The sequence below is a fragment of the Poecilia reticulata genome, chromosome 22 (genome assembly GCF_904066995.2).
Source record: "Poecilia reticulata chromosome 22, P_reticulata-male-v2, whole genome shotgun sequence".
Lineage (NCBI taxonomy): Eukaryota > Metazoa > Chordata > Actinopteri > Cyprinodontiformes > Poeciliidae > Poecilia > Poecilia reticulata.
In genome coordinates, this window is record NC_088851.1 from 15911957 (window position 1) to 15935566 (window position 23610).

The following is a 23610-nucleotide window of genomic DNA, read 5'->3' on the forward strand; positions in this document are numbered from 1 at the left end:
TCTCCAATGCTGTGCCAAAAATACCAGCATAAATGCCACTTTCTGATCTCATCCAGTGCCAAACAGTTATTAATACAAAGGGAACCCAAACCAAACTATTGATTCTATATACTTTACAGTACCTGGACTTATGGCTCAAATAGCCGTCATCTTTTTTTTGCTAAATTTTGAGATGAAAGTTTTAATTTCTTGCTTTTTCTTCTTTTTCTTCCCACAACTCAGCGACTAAAAACATATACATTCACTGTGGGGTTTGGGGAGAGTTTATGTTCATCCAACAGACTAAATATAATGTTGACCTTTAGATTTTTACTCTATGGCAGTTAAAATATATTGTCCTACCAGATATGAATCTGTATACAGTATGGGATTTGTTATTTGAATTGTTTAAATAATTAAACTTTTGATTATAATTTACCAAAACACTTCTAAATGTGTTAAATAACACTTTCATTTTCAGAAGGAAAACTCCAGATGAATGTTTTTCTGCTTTTCCTGAATGCAGATTAAAGCTGTGCAAAGACGACAGTGGGACAACAGCAAGAACTTTAAGCAAGTGGAAATTTTTATGGACCGCCAGACCTCCAGGGGCTATGATGCCGAAGCTGGCACCACAAGTGTACACTCACACCAAGCAGTGCAGCGTTCGCCCAATCGCAGCGTTCAGCCGTGCGAACGTCTACCGAGTGGCCTTTTGAAGGACTTCAGAGTTGGCGGAGAGGATGCCGCCAGTAAGCGAGCGCATTTATCAGATGACATTTCAAGCTCAAACGATTCCCCTGACGGCTGTAATTTGAGTGACAAACATGAAAGAGTGTCGGGGCTGCTCCCATCTGCTCGCGCCTCAACAGCGGCAGCTGGTTGTGTGGCTTCTGCAAGTGATGATGAACGAGAAGCTTCACCTCTGGTGACCTTGACGAGGTCTGAGAAGAATCCATTTCCCGGCAACGGTAACCCTGCAATGGCTAAGAATCCCGCTGCAGAACCCACTGACTCCCAAGAGGTGGCTCGCAAGCCTCTCATAATGGGAGATGAAGAGAGAGGTCTTAGCCATTTGAAGCCTGAAACCACTTTCAGAAAAGGAGCTCAAGAGACATCAGGTTTGCAGTGATATTTCTTCCTTGCTACCTTGTTGTAGCTTTTATCTGCCTTCACAGAAACAGTTTTTAGCACTTTATTTTGCCCTTTGAAGTTTTTTATATTTTTCTTAAAAAAACAAGTGATACTGTTTGGGTTGTTTACATTCAGGAAAATGTGAGAGTGTTGGAGAATCATGCTCAGATGTGCAGTTGTCAGAGAGCAGTTCCAGTGACCTGACAATTTCTTTGACACAATCGGAGCTCGAGGAGGATTTACCAGTGGAGGCAGCATCAGAGAGAAATGCCTCTTGCAGAGGAAGTGGTGATCACAAACAGCATCGTCCTGATTCATCCCCCCACTCTGATGAGTCTAAGAACAGAGAGCGGTTAAACGGTGAATCCTCAACACCGGGGGTGACTTTGAAAAGGTAAAGTATGTTTGGAGTGTTTTGGTTTCTGAAATTTTTAAGAGACTATCCAGTGTTGTTTTGTTTTCACCTATAAAGCTACACCAACAGCTAAAGTACATCTGGGTAATGTTGCATGAATTTCCACTCTACAGGGTTTTACAAAATATAAGATTTGTGCTGAAGAAAGAAATCTGCATTTCTTCCTTATTTGTGTTTGGGTTGATGACATCACAAGAGGCATTTGAATTTAGCTAATCATCTAGTCATGAACACTACCTGACAAGAAACTTTTAATACAGCATTCAAGTTGTGTTTAATTACAAGGGGTTGAACCTTATGTCTTGGATGGCCCCCAAGACATGATGGATACTACCATGGATGGTGAAGAGTGACAGTGATTATCTTATAGACTTTTACTCAGAAGACTTTGTTCTGTTTTCAGTATTTTCCATTTGAGTGGTGTCCCTACATATTCCTTACACAAACATCATCTCTCTGATCTCTCTCATCATTCGGCCCCACTCTTCTGTACAAAGTGCTTCCAATTTATCTTAGTTTTTTAAAATAAAATTTGGATACATGACTGTTAAACATCATCTATTAGTAGAAGGTCAAAGTTTTTGTTTGATCATCGGAGGTTCTGTGTTATGTTAGAAAATCCTTGTGATGTTGTGGTTAATTCACATTTCCTTAATTCTCTCTTTTATGCTTCCAACTTTGTCTGTGACCTTTAACCCCTGGATTGCTGTTATCAGTGTCAAGTGTTTGCATTCTGTACAGACTCCATTCTGAATTGTCCTATTGAGATGCGAAGGGTGAACTTATGATACTTTGACACAGTATTATTAATTACTGTATTCCAAAATGTCATATTAATTCACTAATGTAGATGCAGTCATACTATATTCATATATTATATATTGTGATATATTGTGCAGCCTCATCTGGAGTATTAATCTGTCATATTTTATAGAAGTCAACAAGCCTAAACAGGGGATTTTGTAGGCAGTATATCTCTATATTTCCTAAAAATATTGAACTACACAGAAAAATAGAAAATACGAAAACTGGTACAAAATTGTTTGTTTACAGGCACAAAATGGAAGCAGGAATAAATTAAATAGGAATGTGTACATAAACAAGAAAACACCTGGAACAATTTGATAAAAACACAAAGAAAAATGGGAAAGAACAAAAAAATCTAATCAGTGGCTTTATAACTTTTTTGTGTCATGAGAGACGTTTTTGCATAGACACTGGTTTATGGGAGGATTCACTTTCTTCTTTTCTTATTTAAATAATCATTTGCATCAAACCAGCAAAATAAATCGAAACTAACTGACAACAGCACATTTTTCTGTGTTTTCTTCTGTTATAGTACATTATCCTTTTAGAATTGGCACAACTTAGTGAACCTTTTTCCAAAAACCTAAGCCAAGCTTGCATAAAAGAATGTTCTGCATGCTCATCCTGAACCACATTGCAGTTAGTGATAGTGGGTGAAGTTCTTTGCAAGTATCAAATCTGGGGCTGACAGAGAGGAGCCAAGGGAGTCACAGTCCATGCCACAGTGTTGTCTGCAGCTTCGCATTAGCAGCGGCTGTTGTGGCAGTGATGCATCTTATAGAGGGGAGAGCTCAGGACCTGTCCACAACAATATTGCCATAATCCAAGATAATGCTCTAACAGAGCAATTTTCTGCTTGAGAGACCTCAGGAAGTCCCCACTGGAGGAGGAAATTGTGGCACCATAGAGTGTTCTGGAGGGTGGGCATGTGGACAGCACTTACAGCCACAAATCCTTAGCGTGATGATGGCTTCTGAGTTGAAGGATCACTTTGGATGGAGTCGGAGTCACAGAAAACCCCATATGAATGTTTTTGCACACAGTGCTTCTGCTTTTCCCCCCTCTTCATATAAGCAGGCCCTTGTGTGCATTTTACAAACCACTTTATTTTTGTGCATTTGTAAACATATTTGTTTATTTTTTTTCTTCTCTCTCCCCTTATGCTACATTATACATTATACTCTGCTTACTGTACCAGTTATAAATATCACAAACCTTTCTGAGCACTGTCTAATTGGAAGCACATTATTTAAAAGTTTGTACAGCCTTTGTGTATTTCTAAAGCAGTTTGAAAGATTATATTTTCCCCCCTAAGGATGCAGCAGGCACATTTATGTGTGGTCTAGCATACTTTTTATGCTGTGACCCTAAGAGGAGTTGCAGTTAGCCTGCAATGGAGAGACGACGGTGGGGGCTGCTGCCACCATTGTTAACACAGAGAGCTTCTGTGTCTGAGGAGAGAACCAGAGGCTTTGATGTAAAGCTCAGAGAACATCCTGCGTCTATCGTCTCCCTCTCTTTCCCTCTCCCTTAAGGTTAGAGTTTATATCGCTCCTTCCATTCAAACCCCAGTCCCAAGCAATTCATTAGATTATCCCATTATATTTTCTTCCTCCAGCACGGACAGACTGAGAGAGACTGAAATATTGTCTGGGTTTCTTCTCATAATGGCCCCAGTGTGTCCGCCTCACAAATACAGTTTCACCTAACTGCACAATGGCTCGAGGCTTTCTGGTACTGCCAAGCGCTTTTAGTTCAAATTAAAGAGCTGTACATCATGTTAGCAGTATAGAATTGGTTATAATTAATTGTTATGTAATCACAATGTCGTTGTAGTAGCACTGCAAGATAAAGGAAGGAATATACAGCATGTATTATACTGTGTATATGCAGACATACATATATATAATGTATAATACACACTACATTCCATTAAACCTTTTTGTCCCTCTGCAAACTGCTGTCTGCTTATTAGATACTGGTGGTGATTTTCCATGAGTGTCAGCTTGGTTGAATCTTTCTTTCAAATCTTCCAGGCAGATTCATATTTTTTTGCTGTTTGTTGAGTGCTTGTGCCGCCCCAGACACTATGCTGCCCAGGGTAGTGAGCCATATTGCCTGTATCACAAAAAAGACATTTAGGTTTATCACCGCAAAGGTAATTCTGGGACTAAAAAAATATAAGAAAATTCAGGACACTTCAGTGTTTTCAATGTAACCTAATGGAACTTTTTGATACTTTGAAACAAGAACTTTTAAAAACCTTTCAATACATCAGTACTGCTAACTGATCCATGCATGTTTTTTCTTTTCTCATTTGTTTGCCATTTTTGTTGTGACTGGCATTGTTGTTTCTCTGATTCTCTGGCCATTTTCTATTTTCTCTCCCTCTAGTCGTGCTTTTCCCTGTAACAGACGTGATTTCCCACTCTCATTTGTTGATAAAATCTGCCCAACACAGTAAAGCAACCAGAACCTCCCATACTGTTTGCATAAGCTGTCAGAAAAGGACACAATAAGAAGATAAATAACAGAGTCTGTCTCTTGAATTATCGTCTTATTGTGGAACATAGACAATATTTAAAGCCACAGCTGTGCTGGGACTATTTGTGGCTGTATTTGTCAGTTTGGTTGAGTTGTTTTTGCCATCTGTGCGAGCAGTGTGCTTCCTCCTGACACCAATCACTCAATTTTGGGACCAATTCTGTGGTAAAAATCACCCGAGTCAGAACTGTGTGTTGTACCGTATTACTGCTGACCTCTTCCACCTAGTTAAAACATCCTGTGAGCAGCAGCAGCATACAAAGTAAAGATATACACCTGGACTATTTGCAGAAAATTCACTAATTTACTCTCTCCATCTCCAAGACGTTTTCTATAATAATAAAGTGGAACAACTTGTGGCACACTAAGACACATGTTTTGCCTATTCTTTCAGAATGTTACCAGGAAACAATCTGCGGAAAAAAGAGGGAGCAATTGTCTGCTGACCCTTAACCTGAGAGCCTATTACAGACTGTCATAAACTCTCTCTGGCCTCTCTTTAAAGGATGGCGGCTCAGAATGTCTCTGTTGGGGTTTCTGGGAGAATTCAATGAGGGCCACCCAGAGCTTAATGCACAAGAAAGAAATGAATTCTGCATATCCACATGAATTAAGGATCCATTTCTCATTTCATAGCCTCGCTAGGCCAGATTAAAGTTTAAATCTTCAACCAAAAGAAATCATCCAGAGGCCCCTCTATTTTTCTTTTAGGATTTTTTTTTTCTGTGAGCTTTTACTGTTTGTAAATTCACTCTGTTTAATACTATGTTACTTATTTTCTGCATAAGTAATTTAACTGGACAGGATTAAGCCTGCGTTTTACTACAGCAGCAGACAGAAGTTCTCCTTTTTGAGTGCCAGGTGTCAGAGCTTTTCTGTGCAACCTGTTATTACATGTGGCACCATCAACAGACAGTGAAGTGTTGAAATCCTGCATTGTTGCCGTCACGTTTTGATGGCCGGATTCTCCGGTGGTCCTTGAGTATCTCAAGGAAATTGCCTGGAAAAAAAAAAAAAAGTGTCACAGATTTTTGGATCAAATGGCATCCTTTTATTTTTTTTGTTTTCTTTTACAATTTCAAACCAAATCGATTATATGACCTCCGCTTTTTATTTCCTTTCATCACAATATTTGCAATGTTTTTTTTGTTGTTTTTTTTTAGCCTCTCCCTGGAAGGACTCTTTAATCTGCTAGACAGCATCGAAGGGCGACTCCACGGCGAGCAGAGCCACGTGTACAGAGATTCCTCAATAGATGGGAGACAACTCAATAGGATTATCAGGTACATCCTTCCTGTCTTTCTTCAAACTTTACAATCTTATCTCCCCCTGTCTAAATGGAAAGCCATGTAAATTTATTTAATAGCTGTGGAGCAGTTTGAGCAGATGAGAAAAACATATTATCCTTCTGCTGAGGGCTCTCACATTAGATGAAGTGTCATCACCATCAGGCGTGCGTCTTTATTTCTGAGGGGTTTTTCAAACGCATGGGATTGTTATAGTAACCACCCCGGCTCGATTGTTATTGGGAGTCATAGAGATAGAGGACAGGGAATGTGTTTCATTAGACAGAGCTTCTTTTTCATAAGGTTTTTATACTTCATAGCATGAATCATTTACCATAATTGCTGCTCCTGTCGTAAAGCATAAAAGAATAAATGTTGCACCAGAACCGGGCTGTCTAACTACATAGTGTGTACTTACCTCCGTCTGTTGTGCGACCGTTTGGTGTCACGACCCTCATAATGTTTAGTCGCGCTGATGTTTATGATTATGCTTGTTTAGGATGTTTGTTTGTCTTCGATGCGTTCTCCGCAATGCTGGCTTGGGGCTCACCTCAGGGCGCCATGGCAATAGCTGACCGCTTTCTATATATCGGGCAGCCTTTGTGGCGATGGAGCGGGCTTGATTGACGAGGACCTTGAAGCATGTGGAACTGTCGTCCTTCATGAGCTTCGGAGGTTGTCATGGAGCACGGAGAAGGGCTGCGTGCTACCGGAGGAGCTGGTGAGAGCGCATCAGCCTAACACTGAGCCAAATGAAATAAGGTGGGTGTTTTTTTACTATCATGGTGCCTCAAAAGTGATAAGTGGCATTTCTGTTAGAATTTTAATTGTTGTAGTTGTGCTGAATTATTTTGTCTCAATAATGGGTTTTTGTTATTGTTTGAATCATGCATTCACAATGACAATTGTGCAAAACTGTTTTCAATCTCTTAGCTTACCAGCTAAAATTTTGACTAATTTATATTAATAAAATTATTTATTTATTATTATTTTTTAAATGAAATAGACAAAGGTTTTTCAGTTTATAATAGCTTTAAAACAGACACCCAAATCATTATTGCTTTAATAGCTGGAGTTCAATAGTTTTTTTTTTACTAAAAGCATTCACTCACAGCAGAGGTGAAATCTGCTTTGCAGACTGAAAGTTCGCTGTATGTTCTTTTTACTTTTATTTTATTTCTCCCTAAGGCAGTTTCTGAGATATCGCATGTTACAGTTTGATCGGTCTTCCTTGTCCACAAACCCGAAAGGTCATCTTTGGTGTCACCTCACACGGCATGGGTGAATGTCATGAGTAAATTAAAATGCCCTATCTGCGACTTCCAGTCCTTTTGGATAATGCGCAGTTATACTCTGAGCCAAATCTATGTTCTGCTTCACTAGCCTATTGATTTCACTGAGACCTTTTCTATTATATACTCCAATTCTAAGAGACACATCCAGCAGCGTCGTTCTCTGGAGATGCCAGTTGGTTGACCTCGACCTACTGTCCTGTTTTTCAGCCTGAGGTCATATCGGTATCTGTGCCTATTCAGTGTTAACTGGAAATTAATTGATAGTCTATAGTTCTGACATTGTTCATAGACGTTATGTTACAGAAAAAAAAGTCCTTTCCACATAATATCTTCAAAACATTAACCTATCAAATGTAATATATTTTGCTCTAGTCAAACTTGCTCACATTTATGACTGCTTATGCTCATTTTGATCTTTGTTTACATTTTTTCCTAAAGAAGGCACCTTTTTTGTTCATTTTTCTTGCTGCCCTACCCCCCACCTTAACTACAGCACCAGCCTCCCTCCCAATGCGGCTCGGCTGTGGGATCGCTGGTTCAAGCACGCCCTTGTACTCAAGGAGAGCCGTGTCCTCAGCACTGAGCGCCTGGTCCAACTATTTACGCCGCTTCTGCTGGAGCGTGATGCCGACTACAGCCAGCAGGTAGCGTCAAAGACACACACACTATCTCATAGGGCACCCAGATAGTCATGCAGTAATAACACATCCACCCTTTTTTAACAAGCTGACATGGCTTGTTATTATTCTTCTGTTTCTTTTTTGTTTTGCTTGCCCTTGGAAGAAAGTTTTGGTTTTCCTGCTCATGAGATTCTTTAATGGAGGGCCTTTTCACACAGCAGTAATTACAAATCACTCTCAAATGGTTCACTTTTAAGACAATACTTGCTTTTAATTAAGGTTTTACTCATCAGCTGAATCAGTTTTTTTTAAATCTACTCTTTAAAAGTTTTCTCTTCTTTTTTATTGTTTGACATTTTCCTCACACTCATGTTGCAGAAGTATTCATACAATGCTTTCACATTTTGTCACACTAAAGCCACTGGTTTCAATGTATTTTAGAATGGATTTTTGTGATAGACTATTGTAAAGTAGTTCAAGGTTGTAACCTGGAAAAGAAAAACGACACTTAAAACAATAAAATAATAAAACATGTCATCTGTGACTGGATGTTGCTGCCTCCGTTCTTGCGTTTCCACCAAAATATTAATGTTTGGTCTCATCTGTGGAGCACCTTCTTTCATTAGTTTGCTGCGCAAATACGGGAAGGTTTCAAGGGGTGCGAAAAGTTTCATAATCAACAAGAGATTGTTTACGATGACTGTCCAGCTATGGACCCTTGTGTTTTGCTCATTTGTTTTGACTCATATTACTGGGATTATTGTGGCTTCAATTTGTTGCTGCAGTACACCCGACTCAATGAAAGAGGCAAAGAGGAAGGCTGTAGAGCCTCTTGAAAATATGAACTCACAAAAGAAAGAGGGGTACAGCCATCTACATCATTGTATCCAAGTGCATCAGAAAGAGGCTGAGTGAAATCTTTCTCTTCCTTTATTGCTTTGAGTCTCGCTCCATCTATTCCTCCCTCCTGTCCTCCACTCCCCCCCATCTCTCCTTTTATGTCCCTCTGTCCTCCCGTACAACCGCTCACTCTGCACATGGGCTCAGACAGACATTTCCATTCACGTCCTGCCACGCAGCCTGGCTACTCCAACAAATGGGAGCATGCAGCTCGCATGCACACACTCAAAGTGGCCCTTTGAATATTCAAGTGCTAACAGTTGCATTCATTGATATTTAAAATGCAGTGGATGAGCGAAAGCCCTCAACTCACGGTACATTTGACTAAATCTAAAAAAAAAAAAAAGGGATTTTATGGACAAGGATTAAGACTGTTTCTTTTGCGGGAAAGTCAGATCGGAGTGTGTTTGCATCATTTTCTCCTCTGAAAAAGAAATGAAAGCATTCACATTGTTGATCTTTTCTGTGACCTGCTGATAGCGAATTACAATGCACTTAAATTTTGTCACTGTCAAAATCCTCCTGATCATCCCCTTCATATTAGCGTTCATTTAAAGTTCCAAATGGCTGTCCAAGGCTGAGAGGCAGCCTTTGATCACAAAAGAGAGATCATGATGGCAGGATTTGATTTGGGTGTGGAGAAAGGAAATCTGTGTGTGGCATCTCCCTTAACAGCTTCTCTTAATTGTGTATCCTCATCACCACAGAGATAAAAATGAGCTGAAGAGGCGGGAAGAGAGTAGTTTGTCTCGATCCTCTCAGCCAAGAGGAAAGATATCTGAAACGTGTTGCACATTAACAGCAGGGTGATTACATTCTTTAGAAAACTCTCTAATCTCATGGATGAGAAGAGAGGGAGTGAGAAAAGCTAAAGTGATTGAAGGGGAGAGCAGGCGCAACGGCGTGAGAAATAATCTTTTTTTGTTGTTTTGTTAAACGAGTGAGAGACTTTAAGGTTATTGGATGTTGGTGTACCAACACACATTACGGCTGCACCTCGGCGTGAGCAGCCATGGCCAAAGTTCAATTTGACGCTTCCTTCACAAAATGAGAACAATTAAGAAGGTGGTTTTAATTTGTGCTGTGCGCAGGCCAAAGTGTTGCTGAGGGCACTTCTCTCCCGGTCCAGTGAGGAGGGCCCCTCAGCAGAGGATGAGAGTGACTCTTCTTCTTTGTGCAATAATTCCTCCGCCTTGGCGGACGCAGACGTGGAGCCCTCCCGATCGTTACGCACGCAACACATCCAAGGTAACTGCAGATATTTATATCGCACATCATGCTTACAGTGAGAACTCTAATGCAGTTGTATGCAAAAAAGGATACCCTTAGCACAAAAAAAATAAAATCTGAGCTTTTAATTCATTTTAATACGTTCTAGTGTGTAATCAGATCTATAGGTTGCACCAATTGAACCAAGATTTGAGCTCTGCTTATGCCACTGTGAACTGTTGGTGTCTTCTTTTCCACAAATTTATCTCCAGAAACTTAATAAATAAAAGTAAAGAAAAAAAATGTTTTTCAACCTTCCCACAATAAGCGTCATCAGTTATTAATATGAGAAGCAGAGGTGATGTCCCACTGGGTGTGTTAGAGGGTATTTTCTTTAACATTTATTTATAAATAGACAATATAGACTGAAGATTTTCTGACTATATTTTGTCATTTTTATGAGATCAATAAAAAAGAGATGATATAATTATTTAAAAAATGATCCAAGTTTTTCTGGCAATACATGTCACATTCAATCAGTAAAAAAATAGTCACTCATTATCTAATAGCCTTCTTGAGTGCACTTATTCTGTAGACGGCAGACAAAAATGCATTTAATCATATTTTTAGAAATATTTATTGGAATTAAGTGGACAAATTGACTAGACAGCAGAAGTATACATCTTAACTTGCAAAAACCATTACTTATCACAATAAATCTTAATTTTATTTTTTTATTATTTTATTTTACCAGGTAGTTACCAAGTAAGGTTAGATTATTACTGAATTTTAAGATGACTTCAATTTATGCTAATACTTAACAGTCTGTGTTACTTTTGCTGCCTGATTTTGAAAGGCTTTGTCAAAATCATTTTCAAACCCAGCACGTTCCATGACAATGGAGACTGAAGCTCAAAAAGATCAAATAGATCAATGTTGCTGTCCTTGGTTCATCCTTCCTGTTAACTGTCAAAATACTTTTTTTTCTCTTTTTCTGTATCTATCATGTTTGGAATCCAGGATTTTCCATTACAGATGGAGGCTAAAAGCTTAAAATAAAATGGAGCAGTGTTCTACTCTCTTCACCCTTCCTGTTATCTGCTGAAAGTCTTGCCCTCTATTGCCATATTACAGCCTCAACAAACCTCAGGCATGTTTTCACATGTCATAGAAATAGTTTCCTGTTAAATAAGTTTCTGCTTCCGCTGACTTCACTGATGCTGCGAACAGCGACTTTTAAGTACCGGTCTCTGAGTAACAGCATCCACACTGAAGAGTGCTTTGGTTAGAATGACATTGAACGCATCACCCAAAAGGACTAGATTTTTGAGCTTACAAGGCCAAACAAGCTGGAAATCGTTCAATTCTGGTTCCATAGAAAGTTTCTTTGATCTTCTTCATAGATGTAAACGCTATTCATTGCTATTTTACTTTTGTTTTTTTGACTCTTTTATACAGTCAAACATGCATGTTCTTTTGTGGAAAGCATGTTTGCAAAGAACATGTTATTTACTTTGCCAGTTTTTATGCAGTCTTTCATTCAGATATAAAGAAGGACCCCCTTAACAATTTTTGCCCAAGACTCACTTTCTCCCTTGCGTTGCTTCTCAGTGTGTGCTTTCCTTTCTTACAGAACTACAAAGCACTGAAGAGGACAGCCAGGACAAAAGCCTGGTGGAAAGTGGTCCTATTAGAGGTAAAAAGGCATTGCTGGTGCCTCAGCATTCACACTGTCCTTATGTTGTGGTTTGTTTTTCTTCCTACTGCAGTGAATAATGGGCTCCTTTACACAATGGCTGAGGCAGGATGATCAAGGTGAATCCAGGGTCAAAGTCCCACCTGAAGAGCCATGCTAGTTCTGTCTAATTATCTCCCAAGAAAACACTAGCAGTGTTTCCACCCTGCTCCGACAAATTTTGGCAGGACTTATAATTCGCTGGTCCGGCATAATGCGGTTTGCTTTAATTGTCAGGGCTCCAGTGTAGGCAGTGCAGAAGATCTGTCATCGGTTCTCATTATCTTCTAAACAATGCTCCGGCAGGGCTGGACTTGAAAAAGTACTAGATGTGACGGCATCCTGGAAGCAGTTGGTGTGCCCATCCCTCAGCTCACCTCTGAAATTTAAAGCCATTCCCACATTACCCATGGCTGTCCGATTTCCAACTGGGCTTTTCATGTCTCCGCATCCCTAAGGTGCACAGCCTGCAAAATGAGTCCAGTTTGAAATTGCACACCTAATCAAAAGAGCTATAACCAGCTTAAAAAAAAACAAACAATAAAAAAAAAAAAACATTACTAAAGATTTTGCAAGGAAAATATTTTGCTTTTCTGAGTAACATCAGTGTTGCAATCAAATACCATGACCTTGGAACTGAGAGTAATTGCTCAGAGATGTGTACCTGCAGCCTTAGATGTAAAAACAGAGCCTGAGTAAAGAGGCTGGGAGATTGCTATCCTATGTCAACACTTTCAGCAAAAAAATAAATTTACTATTATTCAGTGTCAGAAACTGAATAATTACTTGTAAAACTAGTTAGGTATTGATAGATTTGGCCACAAGAGATCACAATATTATTTTCTTGATTTCAAATGTGGAAATAATTTTCACCTGCATGACCTTCTTCTGTTTTATTTAAGAATATTGTCTCAGTAATCACCCCAACTATACATTGTCTTAGAAAGTATTCACACCCTTTAAAAAGGGTTGGTATAGAAAGTTCTCACTTTCTATCATGTTAGACACTCAAACTGAAATATATTTTACTGGAGTTTTATGTGATACATCAACACAGTGTTCTACATAATTGTGTCTCAAAGAAGTTATGAAACATGGATTTCCTAATTTTGTACAAACTAAAATTTGAAAAATTGGCATGCAATTATATTTTCAAACTTTTCTCTATCAGCTTTGCTCATCTTCAGATTTTTGCCCCCCATTCTTTTATGCAAAAATAACTCAGTCTACATCCGATTGGATGGAGAGTATTTGTGAACATTTCCAAGCCAATCTTCTCAATTGGATTTAAATCTGTACTTTGACTAGGTCATTCTTACACATCAATATGCTTTGATCTAAATCATTCCATTGCAGCTCCGGCTGTTTGTTGAGGGTCGGTGTCCTGTTGGAAATTATAGTTCTGACCAAGTTTTATTTATTAATTAATTAAGTTTATTTGACAGGGACAGACGCACAATAAAGAAACTGAGTAAAGCAGCGCTAAAAGAATAAAATAATTAAAAGTGATGACATAAGCAATCACACACGAAGCAGAGTTTCAAGTCTTTTCCAGCTTTTAGGATTTCCCCATATTCATCTTAATCCGACTCGTCAAGTCTGACCAACTTCCCTGTCCCTGCTGAAGAGAAGCCTCCACATAGCATTATGCTGCCACTACTGAGAAATTTTGGCCTGATTTGACCAGAGCACCTTTTCTGTTTGTTTGCTGTGCCTGATTGGCTGTTTTTTTTTTTCCTAGCCAGTGTCAGAAACACCAAATCACTTGAGTGAATGATTAATAATCTTTAAACTGTAAGTGGTATGAACTTCTCTAGATCTATTCTAGTCATTCTGAAGACACAAAGTGCTTTTACACTTATCAGTTTCCATCATCCAATCTAGCTCACAGCGTTTTAACGGTCGTAAACCGATATGCAGATGTAACACAACTTTGGGTTTAATCCACATGTGACAGGGGAAGCTGGAATCACAATTCTGCTCTACTTTTTGATGGGCTATCATCTAAAAACCCAATTAAAATACATTGAAGTTTATGACAAATTTGTCTTTTTTTTTCTCTACACCAATAAAAACCATTTCTTCCCCTTAGATATTGTTTCCCAAGATATTTTTTCAGTCACTCGCAGATCAGCAGTGAACCAAAAACAAAAAAAAATTCATCATGTCGCCTCATCAAACACTAAAACCTGTGCAAGTCAGAAACCCGGCCTTTTAAGCAAATATGTGACTGTGACTTTGTATGTGTTTGTGTCTGTGTGTGTGTCCCCCTGAGCAGAGACAAAAGCATATCAGTTACTTAAACAGTCAGCCATGCAGAAAAGACTGCCGAGTTCTGAAGAGGAGGAGGAGGAAAGCAGCTTTTCGGGTGAGCGACTGCAACTTGATCATTTAAAATCTTAATGTCTTTTGTTTCCTCATTTGTGCATATTAAGAGGTGCCCGAGACTAGTTTTGAGCTTCCTTATAAGTATGAATGCAAGTATGGACAGTGAATTAGCCTGTGATGAGATCAATCAGGAATCAAATGGTTTTATCTGGGCTTGTTTGCTCTTTTAAGGAATAAATCATGGCCATGAAGAGGACCTGGGGAGGGCCAAACGCTCCTCACATCAAGACCCTTACCCTCGGTAAGAACATTGTTGTTATTCAACGGGCCACAGGAAATGGGCCACCAGACACCAAAGTGGTTGATGTACATTTGCATGGCGGCTCTCATAATTCCCTGTTCATTTCCATAAGATCAAGGGGGCGCCACCCATTAACTCGCTTACAAAGACAAAAGGCCCCTAAAGCCCCTCTTACTCACTGTTAGCCGGGTTCAACCAGGGTTCCAGGATTCAAAAGCAAATCAGCTGCCACGAAAAATAAATTGGAGCCGTAATACTACTGTTTTCAGCCTTGTTGTCAGAATGCAAACAGATCATGTCAAGAACAGAATCACCGAAAACTGTTTCAGAAGAAGGGGACTCGAGAGTCGATAAGGACAAATGTCCTCTCATTTGTCACCCTCCAAACATTATTTACCGTCTAATGATAACTGGCTCGGCAGAAGCTCACACGTCTCGGTTGCATTTGAATATCAACACAACTTCATCAAATCTGCAATCGCTTTTTAGGTCCTCAGAGCGCCTCTTCACCACAGACCCATTTGGGCTTTAGTAATGGCTGGGTAAACGTTATGAGGAATAATCTTCTCTGATTTCATGTGATTACTGGGCAACACGCTGACACGAGGGCTGAAGTCTGTATCTCCCTGTCAAACAAGCGCTCCAGTCTGCCTATTAGTCCATGGAAGGGTCTAATGGCCTGACTCTATTGTGGTCCTCCTCACTCTTGCCCCTGCCAGCTCCACTGACCAACGTATTTAATAAACATGAGCCAATTTTGGGCAAAAAAAAAGCCCTTCTCAGGTGGTGTCTGCCTCCCAGTCAGGGATGTGCATGTGGAATCTGCAAAGTGCGTGATTAAACAAAATTTGCTGGGCAAAATGCGGACATCCCGAATGCAACGGTGAGACATAAGGTGTGTGTGTAAGTAAAATAGGACAAATGGGTAGTTAGGCATGCCTGACACTGTAATCTCCTCTCAGTTGGGAGAGAGACATCCTAATCTTACCCTTGTCGTAGCACAGATATCTCTAATTTTTCTGCTGTGCTCTGATTTAAGCATTCCCCTTACCGCAGCTACTTTTGCAGTTTATTGCTCCCACAAGTGGTCTGGAAGCCTCGCACTTCAATAGAAGCACAACACTGCAGCTTTTCTCCTTCTCTCCGTCTTTCTTGCCCCTTCCTCATCCCTCTTTGCCTTTTCCTCCCTGTCATCCCGTGTTTTCCTCTCCCTCCTCTCCTCTCCCGCTTGTTAATTATTTGCTTTATTTTGTCAGCGAGCTGATGAGTGACTTCAAAAGGAGGACGGAGCTGGACTCGAAATATACAAAAATGGCTCCGTCTCTGTTGTCTTAGACAATAATTATGATTTGCCTGTTAAGCCTGGGACTACAGCAGAGGGATTGTAGTTTAAAGCAGAGGCTTTGGTACAAAAATGCATTTATAGCCCTTTGTGAAGCTCCTCATTATGTGTGGGCTCGATTCATTAAGTAATTGGTTTGCAGTTGTTTACATGAGTATTAAGGCCTTCTATTCAGGGCCTTTGAGAGATACATTGTGCAAATGTTGCATGTTATGAATGCAGAATGAGAGGCGGGGGGCCAGTGCTATTGGCCAAACACTGCTCCCAGCTGAAAAGCGAGAGAAAAGCTCTGGGTGCTGCTTTGCATAGTAATGACTCGGCCTTAATAAGCTTTACAGATTAAAAACATGCAGTCTATACAAGATGCAAGGAGATACTCTTAACACATTTATATGTGCTCATTTCTCCATTATGGAGTTGGAGAGATTTGGAGTCTTTCATATTCTATTTTTTTTTCCCCCTCTGCTTTGCTTTCTCCCACACAGCGTTTTTCAGTCTGATACTTTTTATGGACTGTTCTGTTTATTGTGTTATAACTTGCAGGGAGGCGGCTGATCTGCAACATTTATTACAGATTTTTTTTTTCCCCCATTGTAAATCTTTTGCAGTCAAATCACTTTGTGGTTGAGTGGGGATGAAAAGAATAATGCACGAAGGAGTGAGTCTTAATAAGCAGCTGCACTCCATGTAAAGACCACTTGTTCCCCTTTGTATGCGAGTGCATGCCGCTGCTTCCTCTTGTGGAGGGAATAATCTTGCTTTTCTCTTCTGCAGGCATTTTTAGACGCCACTCCCTTCTTATTTTTCAGTTGAGGTTTTTAACTTACCATTTTAACCCACCCACCCTTTTTCACCCGGAAAAAAAAAAAGAAAACATCCTCAACGCACGTGCAGACGGACAAAACAAAAGGGCGCAGCCGTCCAACGGGATAATAAGTGCCGTGCCTAGAGCCTGCTTGACAAAAACCTTGACTCAACCATTAGTGGTTTACAGCTTTGGTTTGGACAACAGGATGTGCTCAAGCATTCGACCTCAAATCACTATGTGTCAAAATCAGAAGCTCTATCTGTCTCCCTTTAGACCCCTCCCCTCTGCCTCGCGTGAGGTGGGGGCTGCGTTTGCAGCATTGACGATTCACCTAAAAGACAGATGGAGGGCTGGAGGGGGACGTGAGCTGAGAGAGGGGAGGGAAAAGGAGGAAAAATAAAAACGAGAACAGGAGTGGGGATGGAGTGGTCTTTCTGCTACAAAATCCAACAGTGAGCTAAGTTAAACAAAAAAAGAAAAAAGAAGAAAAGCAATGTAGCACATCAGAAGGATTATTTTTTCTTTTCTTCTCTGAATGTGTCATTGTGGAAGCACACTTCATAGAAAAATAAAGAAATTAGTAATTGTTTGCTGCTTTTTACACCAAACGTTGTTGGGTTTGCCACTTTCAGCTTAGGCAATAAGAGAAACCTAGAGATGCACCAATCACCTGAACCGAGATCAGATTGGCCAATTTTCTCCTTATTTTCTTCGATCAGCAGATTAGACTCTTAAAAATAAATTTTTATTTAATTTTCATTGATTATATATAAAGAAAGCACTTTAAACACTTTAAACACAATAAACACGTGAAGCACTTTCTAAGCATGTAACAAAACAAAAAAAAATCACAATAATGGAGATAATCTGGTAAAAATAGAAGAAAAAAAAAAACCTGTTAGACTAATACATGTACCAAAACATGTATTAGTTGCAGGATTGCTGTTACATTTGGAATTGACAGGTCAGACCTCAAAGAAATCTGATCTCACTCACACCTGATAACCATTAACCCTTACTCCCTAAAATAACTGAGAAGAAAAGCAGCATTTAGAAAGTCTGACCAGTGGAGGTCACTGTACTACACTTGCTTTTTAGGATTTAACATCTTGTGCGATTATAAAACATGCAATTCTATTTTTGACACGTTCTATTCTTGAATATTTCTGAATATTTATATCGGTGAGTTCAGACCTTGGAAGAAACAAGCCCCCAAAAGCACAAAATATACTATAATAAAAGGGCTGGTGTAATAGGCTGTAATAAAAGACGCTCTTTTCTAAAGTGTAGCTGCAGAAACAGCCAATCAATTTCTGCCACCCCTTGTCTGGGCTATAAAGCAACAGAAGCGCCATGAATACGCTGCCCTTCATCCAGCCTTTACACCGACAGTCTCCACTAGACCGCCACCAGTCACTGGGAGAGCGTGATGTGCTGAAATCAGTGGCCCAGATACCTCTCACGTTGAGCTGCAGTACTTGCTCGCTGCCAGCAGAGAGCACTCACACGTTGGAGAGCACCCACTCATGCTGCACTCACAGGCGCCTCTCACTGTTTGCCCCCACGGAGGGGCTACATCCTGCTACCATTCAGGCCCGTTAGAGCACATCTAAGCGGAGCCTAAACAATGTTTTTGCAGGGTCATAGCTGGGATGGGAGTAGGAGTTGATGGGAATGATGAGGTGATGGGTCTCCCTTTACCTTTAGACAAGCACAGCCGAGCAAAAAGTGCTATTGTGCTATTAGCATTTGTGCGTGGGCGACAGGGGCTTAAAAAAAAAAAAGCCTAGGATAAATAAAAGCAGGTTGTAGCTGTCGGCAAGGCAGTGATAAATGCTTGGTAAGCATTATTTTCCTTGACAGTCCTGCTTTTTCCTGGTGAGACTCCTGGATAAAATGGAAAATGCATCTTTGTGACTCTTGGACACTGGTCTTATGAATTTGCTTGATTTGCAGTTAAAGATTTTATGGTTGTGTATTTGAGTTTAGATATTAACTCACCTCATACGCAAATTGCTGTTGCATTTGTTTAAACATTATACTGTTATGTGCATTAGTCTGAACACTTTTGTTGTAATTTGTCATTATTAATATAATTGAGTATGTTCTTAAGTGGCTGCTGATGCTGCTAGATCAAATGAGAAATGGATCCTAAATTAAGAAATAGGTCAGAGTTCTTTTAGTGAGTTGTAAGTTGCTGTGATATTCTTGAAGTAGCATTGTTTCTTTCACTAACAATTATTGTGCATGAAATAGGAGACAAGGACTGTTAATTAATGTAAATATTTGTAAATGTTAACTATATGTCAATGCATTTCTGACCTCAAATACATACACTACCTTATAGCGATCACCAAAAGCAATTCATACTTTCATGATATAAAAATTTGCTAATTTTTATGCTGTAACTTTTCAATGACTATATTATAAAGTGTCAAATTGAATGTGGTGGAATTTGAGAAAACTTTTAGTAAATGTAAGCTGCTTTAAGGGCATCTTGGTACTTTCCAAAATTAAACATAACACAAAAGCTGGATAATTATTCAGGCTATCTGCTCCCGTAACCAGCTTGCAATTGGCTGTCTAAGCAATCTACATAACGTAAAACAAATAGTTTTAACACGTCCTTAATAAAAGGGACGGCTTACCCTACTTTAGTTTAAAATTTCCTTTCATGCAGGGATTTTTCTCAAACCAACTGAATTTATCTACTTGTTTCTGAGGGACATGTATAGAGTTTTTTTCGTTTTATTTATCTATTATTTTCAGTTGACCGGCAGCGTGCAGCAACATATGCAGCTTTACTCTGAAAAGTACAGCTGAAAAAAAAAAATCCAAATTCTCTGGCATCTCTTTAAAAGGGACTTTGAAAGTTTGGAAAGGTTTGACATAAAATTGACAAAAAAAACAACTTTAAAACCTTACTTTACCATGTACATGTGTAATGGACACATGCCTACTAGTAAAACATTAATTACCCTAAATAAAAGTGAGAAAAGTGAGAACTAAAAATGTGTATCCTCAAGATTAGGAAAAACAATGCCTGTGGGGTCAGTTTGGTTTTAAAGATTATTGGGAACAACTGTTATATTCAGAGATAAACAAGAACATGAAACAATTGCAAATCCCACATAAAGTGAACAGATACAACAATAGGGGGGAAATACATTACAACAACTGTAATTTGCATCATTTCACACATAATGTTCACCTCTGTCTTTCTGGCCTGTGAAACACATGCCAGCCAGTTCTTACATATTCAGATCATTGCCTCGTTTAAGGGAAATTCGGGAAAAGATGAACTGTGATAAATGTTTGTGGAGACTGAATTTTCAGGTCCGTGGGGTCAGATCCAGGCTCGGTTCATTGTGGTAATGATTCTGTCTTAAAATCAATACTGCGCCTCACTGAAGTGGAATTGTTGATAGGCCGTTCCCGTTCTGTGGGGGGAAGTTCGAGAAAAGAAATGCGCAATTTGCTCTGTGAAACGGCTATTACTGCGGCAGAGGAGAGGAAGTAATTTCACCGATTATTGCTGTGTTTTTGCTGCATCGTGGTCCGCTTTGGGTCCTCTATACCGCAGCTTTAAATGACTATCCCTCCATTGGTGTTTTTGTTAAGCGTTACTGTTTGAACTTATCTGTTGTTCAGCGTAAAAACATGAACACTACTATTGTGAGAGTTTCTCTAACTTTACAGGAACTCATTATCTTTATGCTGTAGCAAAGACGCAAACCCGGTTGCGTAACCATTTTCAGGTTTATTTACTCAAATGAAAGACTATTCATGTGTGTTTAAGTACCAAGCTTTTAAAAATTTGCAGCTACAAAAATATGAATATCTTCATAGTGTTAGTTTGCTAACGACAGCAAGGTACGAGCGACATGTCTACAACCTAGCTGACTGCAAATTGGCTAACTGAGCAGAGACTCCAGCTAAACCATCTAATATTAGCTAATATCTATCAAGAGCAGAACAGAAAATATGTCAAATATTCTACTAATACAACTTTATGTAGGAAGTGTATGTCAAATATTTGTGCAGAAATTTTCTGATTTTCAAAATTTCTGTCATAACCCAATGTGGACATTTTACCCATTGCATTTGCTAGTTTGCTAATTATCTGTTCTTAAACGTTCACATTTTTTGTATGCTTCAATGTATTGTCTGAACAAATTTATGAACTATTCATTTACTAGGAAGCACTCTGATATGAATTTACAGGTTATATTGCTGTGATTGTTTTTGCTCCCTGATATATAGTTTCTAACACAAAAGCAATCTTCCAGTTTGAACAGAGAGGTTCATCGTTTTCTCTCCTTTCCTCTTGAGTCTTGCAAAGCACCAATGTATAGTTTTAAGCATTAACAACTGGAATGGAGCCAAGGCAATTTACTCCTCATGCTCTTTCAGTCATATGTGCCAAGATTTAGCGGAGGAGATGAGGGTGATTGAGAGGACAACAATCAAGGAGGTCATGGGTCTGTAGTGATGCAGATGGAAGAAATCGTAACACAGCTCTTTCTCCGTAGTGCAGCAAAACAAACTGCATTATTTCTTACTTTCTTCAAAAAGTAAAAGATAGACATTTCATCTATGTGTGAAATGGATGACGGAAAAGCCATGTGGATCTGTACGCTAACCTGGGAGACGATGGGGATATGTTGTAGGGGCTTTGAATAGGCTCTGTCATGATGTAAATTAAAGAGGACGCCTTTAAAAGTGGAGGGGGTGGCCTTATTGCATATGCATCGAGGTAGATCAAAGCCTTTTCGGAGGTCACACATTTACATAGCGATATCACCGGAGCTATGGGAACCTGGCAACCCGGTCTTTGGGCTATTTTTGAATAAAGAGGGCCTTGTGGAAGTCTTTTGCCGTCAACAAACTTCCTCCCGCTTTAGTGTCTGAGTATAGCTAAACCTTATTCACTTCTGTGTGGCAGAGTTGTGTCAATTTTGTGCAACTGATTGATTTGTGTCTCTTTATTCTAAAAAATTCTGAATGATTTTTACGTTACATGTTTTATATTTGAAGTATAAACTTTCAGTTTACTTTTTAATGTACTGTGTGCACAATTACTGATTTTGGTGTACATTTTAGATTTTCATTTTTTGTGTGGAAAAAAAAAAATTGAAACTTTTACCTGTCTACTAACTAACTCTGTATTTCCAGGAAGGGAAGTTCAAAGGTTCATTCTGCTTTGCAAACAAAAGGTGAGTGTAGACGCTGGTGTCTAATGTAATATATGTTAATTACACCAAACAGACCACCATAAAAAATTGCCTGTTAACATAGTGGAAATTCTTGTAAAATTGGAGCTTCACAAAAAAACTCTCATCCGTTTGATTAAAATTTTCTGTGATTGCAGCTGAGTCTTTTGAAGAAAAAAAAAAGATCTTGAAGCCAAATCTAGTCCACTGAAAGCTTCTTCTGAAGCCACTTATTCAGATGATAAACAACGACCTATTGGGGGAAGATTCTCCCTCTTATTTTTTTAATAAATATACTATAACACATTTTTATCATTTTATAATTTGTTACTACTAATAGAGGAGAATATTTTTGGCTCTTTTGTCTAATAGATGGGTAAAAATAAAGGATAAATAAAAGCAGCTTTCTATGCTCTTTATTATCTTTGTGTTAAAAGTGAAACTGGTTTTATTTATTTATTTTTTTTGCAATGTTACATAGCGCTCTCTTAATATTGTCTTTTTTAACTTTGTTGTTTTTACAGGAGATTTTGCTTTAATCGTGTGATTTTGTGTTTTGTAAAGACTTTTGGCAGGAATCTGATGACAGCGACTTCGAGATTGAAGCAGCCCTACGTCCTCCGACTTTCAGCGCAAACAGTGATGGCAGCCATGACTTTTATCATTGATGTTTCTGCAGTGCTCTGTATTATATCAGTGTGAGACATGTGGCAGATCGGCTCTTAGTTATTCACCCCCTGACCATACTTTTATTGGTCTGCATTCTAAATCATATGCACAGCATATTGTAAAAACAAATAATAAAGTTGACAGCTCTCACGCTGGATAAAGTATGTGAAGAGTTGTCCAACGCTCTGATGTTAACCCCGCTTCAGTCTCTTTATCTGAACAACTCTCCCGGCTCATAATAACAGCTCGAAATAGATTAAACTGATCTTTTAAAGCGATTTGTTTGCACTGGGCTGAAAATCCTGCATTTCGAATGCTGCAAGCATCTCAGAGTGCTCTACTTGCTGCAAGCTGGAGTGTAGTGATGTGAGTCACCTGTGAAACGACAAAGCACAATGGCCACTCTGCTCGCTCCGGTGTGACCCGTGAACCCGCTGAAGAGGCTCATCTCTCAGGGCACAAAGTGTAGCAGCGCTAGCAAACTCAGAACATTTAGAGACCCCAACAAATGCTCTAAACGTTTTCTTAGGGCCGGAACAGATTTGTGAACTGAAAGTACAAAGATATGGTTAAAACCTCTCTCTTTTAGTGTGCTAATGACTCATAAGTAGCTGAAATTATGCTTATATTGCAAAATAGTCTTCTGTAATTTAGGATTTTCCCGCACATTGAACACCGCGTCTATTATTAACTGTGTGGGAGGCTACATTCCAAGGTTTACATTTATAGTTCATTATTTCTGCCGTGTAAAATTTCCAAGCTGAGATGTGGTAAAAGCCCCCTGGCACACAGTGTCAGCAGGATTCCATTAGTCAGCTTTTGGTGACTTTATATGCCTGAACCTTTCAAAGTAGGACTCCACATTCATTACCAATAATGGCTTCAGTCGGCCCTGACCCAGCACAGGAAAGGGAATGGGGCAGAGCAATTTACAGTTTGCTAAAAGGTTCCCTAACATAATATCCAGTTAAGGAGCATGTCAACAGATACTTGTGTGCGACTGATGGCTCATGGTGAAAGTGGAG

The 23610-nt window shown here is 39.3% G+C and overlaps 1 protein-coding gene and 1 long non-coding RNA gene across 3 annotated transcripts in view; one reads left to right on the forward strand and one right to left on the reverse strand.

The window, feature by feature from the left end:
• Window positions 1-22780, forward strand: part of kiz (kizuna centrosomal protein) — a 27202-nt gene extending 4422 nt beyond the window's left edge. Inside the window, exons 5-15 of one of the 2 annotated variants that reach the window (XM_008399565.3) lie at window positions 506-1100; window positions 1249-1507; window positions 6043-6162; window positions 6763-6927; window positions 7954-8104; window positions 10072-10228; window positions 11823-11885; window positions 14203-14292; window positions 14484-14553; window positions 21879-21919; window positions 22481-22780. In XM_008399565.3, coding sequence (XP_008397787.1) covers window positions 506-1100; window positions 1249-1507; window positions 6043-6162; window positions 6763-6927; window positions 7954-8104; window positions 10072-10228; window positions 11823-11885; window positions 14203-14292; window positions 14484-14553; window positions 21879-21919; window positions 22481-22584 — 1815 coding nt within the window. In that variant the 3' untranslated portion in view covers window positions 22585-22780. Of the gene's footprint in view, window positions 1-505; window positions 1101-1248; window positions 1508-6042; window positions 6163-6762; window positions 6928-7953; window positions 8105-10071; window positions 10229-11822; window positions 11886-11958; window positions 14294-14483; window positions 14554-21878; window positions 21920-22480 lie in introns of those variants that run through there. The other variant, XM_081603185.1, reaches the window with a different exon arrangement.
• Window positions 5681-6672, reverse strand: LOC145549988 (uncharacterized). The gene is made up of 2 exons (XR_014085800.1): window positions 6584-6672; window positions 5681-5879 (listed from the first exon to the last, which is right to left on the reverse strand). It is a non-coding gene; the product is annotated as an uncharacterized LOC145549988 (long non-coding RNA).
• Window positions 22781-23610: the final 830 nt, after the last annotated feature.